Source organism: Penaeus vannamei, unplaced genomic scaffold, assembly GCF_042767895.1.
Source record: "Penaeus vannamei isolate JL-2024 unplaced genomic scaffold, ASM4276789v1 unanchor46, whole genome shotgun sequence".
NCBI classification, from domain to species: domain Eukaryota; kingdom Metazoa; phylum Arthropoda; class Malacostraca; order Decapoda; family Penaeidae; genus Penaeus; species Penaeus vannamei.
In genome coordinates this window covers 30,001-32,500 of record NW_027213050.1, presented here as the reverse complement: position 1 = coordinate 32,500, position 2,500 = coordinate 30,001, and the positions used below count along the sequence as shown (strand labels likewise).

Sequence of the window (2,500 nt, the reverse complement as noted above, 5' to 3'; positions counted from 1 at the left end):
GGCTCTGGCTGTTGGCGCCTCGGGTTCGCTTTGTTTCTTTCTATTTTTTTTTGTTTTGTTTTGTTTTTGTTTTATTTTTTATTTTTTTTCGCCCTCTCTTGCTCTCTTCCTCTCTCTCTCTCTCTCTTCTTTCTTTCTTTCTTTCTTTCTTTCTTTCTTTCTTTCTTTCTTTCTTTCTTTCTCTCTCTCTCTCTCTCTCTCTCTCTCTCTCTCTCTCTCTCTCTCTCTCTCTCTCTCTCTCTCCTCTCTTCTCTCTTTCTCTCTCTGTCTATCTCTCTGTCTCTCTCTCCATCTCCGTCGCCGTCTCCCTCTCCTCCTTCCCCTCCCCCTCCCTCCCTCCTCCTTCTCCCTCCTCCGTCTCCGTCTTCTTCTCACCCTCTCCCTCTCTCCTCCCTCCTCCCTCTCCCCCCTCCTCCTCCTTCTCCCCCTTTTCCTCCTCCTTCTCCACCTCCTCCTCCCTCCTCCTCCCCCTCCTCTTCCTCCTCTCCCCTCCTCCTCCCTCCTTCTCCCTCCCTCCTCCCCTCCCTTTCTCCCCCCTCCTCCTCCCTCACCTCCTCCTCCCTCTCCCTCCCCCTCCCTCTCCCCTCCTCCCCCTCCTCCTCTCTTTCCTCCTTCCTCTCCCCATTTTCCGACTGACCGCCCTCCCTCAGGCAACATCTTTGAGCTTCTTGATGACTCGGCTCCCTCCTTCACTTCCCTCTCTATTCTTGTCTTTCCTTATTCCTTATTCTTGGCTCCCACTTCTTGTGCCGTCTTTTTGACTCTACGTTTATATGTATGTATATATATGTACATATGTCTCTTGATAGATATTCCGCTTTCTTCCATCCCTCTCTTTCTCTCTTTGCTTCCACTCCTCCCTTTCTCTCCCTCCCTCCCTCCTCCCTTCACCTTCCCTCCTTCCCCCTCCTGCTTCTCCACCCTCCCCCCTAGCCCCTCCCTTCCCTCCCTCCTCTCCCTCCCTCCTTCCCTCTCCCTTTCCCTCCCTCCCTTCCTCTCCTTCCCTCCTTCCCCTCCCTCCACTGCCCCCCCCCTCCCTCCCTTCTCCACCCTCCCCCCTAGCCCTCCCCTCCCTTCCTCTCCCCCTCTCCCCCTTCCCTCCTTCCTCCCCCTCTCTCCTCCCTCCTTCCTCCCTCCTCTCCCCTCTCCCTCCTCTTCCGCCTTCAAGGACAATGAGCGTGATTAAGCAAGCATCCAAGTCGAGGATGAGACGAACCTCCCGATTTCTTCCGGTTTTTGAAGATGCTTTCTCAGCGTCGATATTTTATTTTGATATTGCAAAGTATTTGATCAACCGTTGGCTTATTTTTGAAGTATATATATATATATATATATATATATATATATATATATATATATATATATATATATATATGTATATATATGTGTATATATATATATATATATATATATATATATATATATATATATATATATATATATATATATATATATATATATATATATATTGTGTGTGTGAAAGACTATCGTGTTACATTGTATTTCAGTTTTTTTTTTTGTTGTTGTTGTTTACTATTATCATTATTGATACTTTTATCTCGTAAGGGACTTTCTTATCTTACGTGTATTAGGCTAAAATGAATAAATATTTTGTTGGCAGTTCATAGTTTTCTCTCGTTTCTTCTTCATGTTATTATTGTTATTATTATTATTATTCTCCTCCTCCTTCTCCCTTTCCTTCTCCTATTCCTCTCTCCTCCTCCTCCTTCTTCTTCTTCTGTTTCTCCTCCTTCTACTCCTTCTTCTACTCCTCCTCCTCCTCCTCCTCCTCCTCCTCCTCCTCCCTCCTCCTCCTCCTCCTCCTCCTCCCTCCTCCTTTTCTTCCACCTTCTTCCTTCCAATTTTCCCTCCATCTTTCCCTCCTGCTCCTGCTCCTCCTCCTCCTCTTTCCCCTTCCTCCCCTTCCTCCACCTTCTCCTCCTTTTCCTCCTCCTCCTCCTCCTCCTCCTCCTCCTCCTCTTCCTCCACCCTCCTCCTCCTTCTTTTCCTCCCTCTCCTCCTCCTCTTCCCCCTTCCTCCTCCCTTCCCTCCACCTTCTCCCTCCTTTCCTCCCTCCTCCCTCCTCCTCCTCCTCCTCTTTCTCCTCCCTCCTCCTTTCCTCCTCCTTTTCCTCCTCCTCCTCCTCTCTTCCCTTCCCTCCCCTTCCTCTCACCTTTTCCTCCTCCTCCTCCTCCTCCTCCTCTTCTTCCTCCTTCCTCCCTTCCTCCTTCTTCTTCCTCCTCCTCCTCCTCCTCCTCCTCCGCCTTTTTCTTCTTCGGGAGAAGGGCGACCAACACGGATCTTTCTCGGAGACGGGACCTTGTCGGCCGTCGCGTGATGGGGGGTGGGGGTGGAGAGGGGGATGAGGGAGGGAAGAGGGGGAGGGGGAGGAGAGAAGGGTAGGGGGAAGCTGGTGGGTTGGGGGGAAGTTGTGGGAGGAGGGGAGGGGGAAGAAGTGGGAGTGAGGGGAGGGGGAAGCTATGGGTTGGCCGGGGAGGCT

General features: G+C 50.2%; 1 protein-coding gene across 1 annotated transcript in view; it reads right to left on the bottom strand.

Moving 5' to 3' along the window:
* LOC138860870 (uncharacterized protein DDB_G0286299-like) overlaps positions 1-2,500 on the bottom strand; it is a 7,210-nt gene that overhangs the window by 3,832 nt on the left and 878 nt on the right. Inside the window, exon 2 of the mRNA XM_070119315.1 lies at positions 2,180-2,273. Coding sequence (XP_069975416.1) covers positions 2,180-2,273 — 94 coding nt within the window. The remainder of the gene's footprint in view (positions 1-2,179; positions 2,274-2,500) is intronic.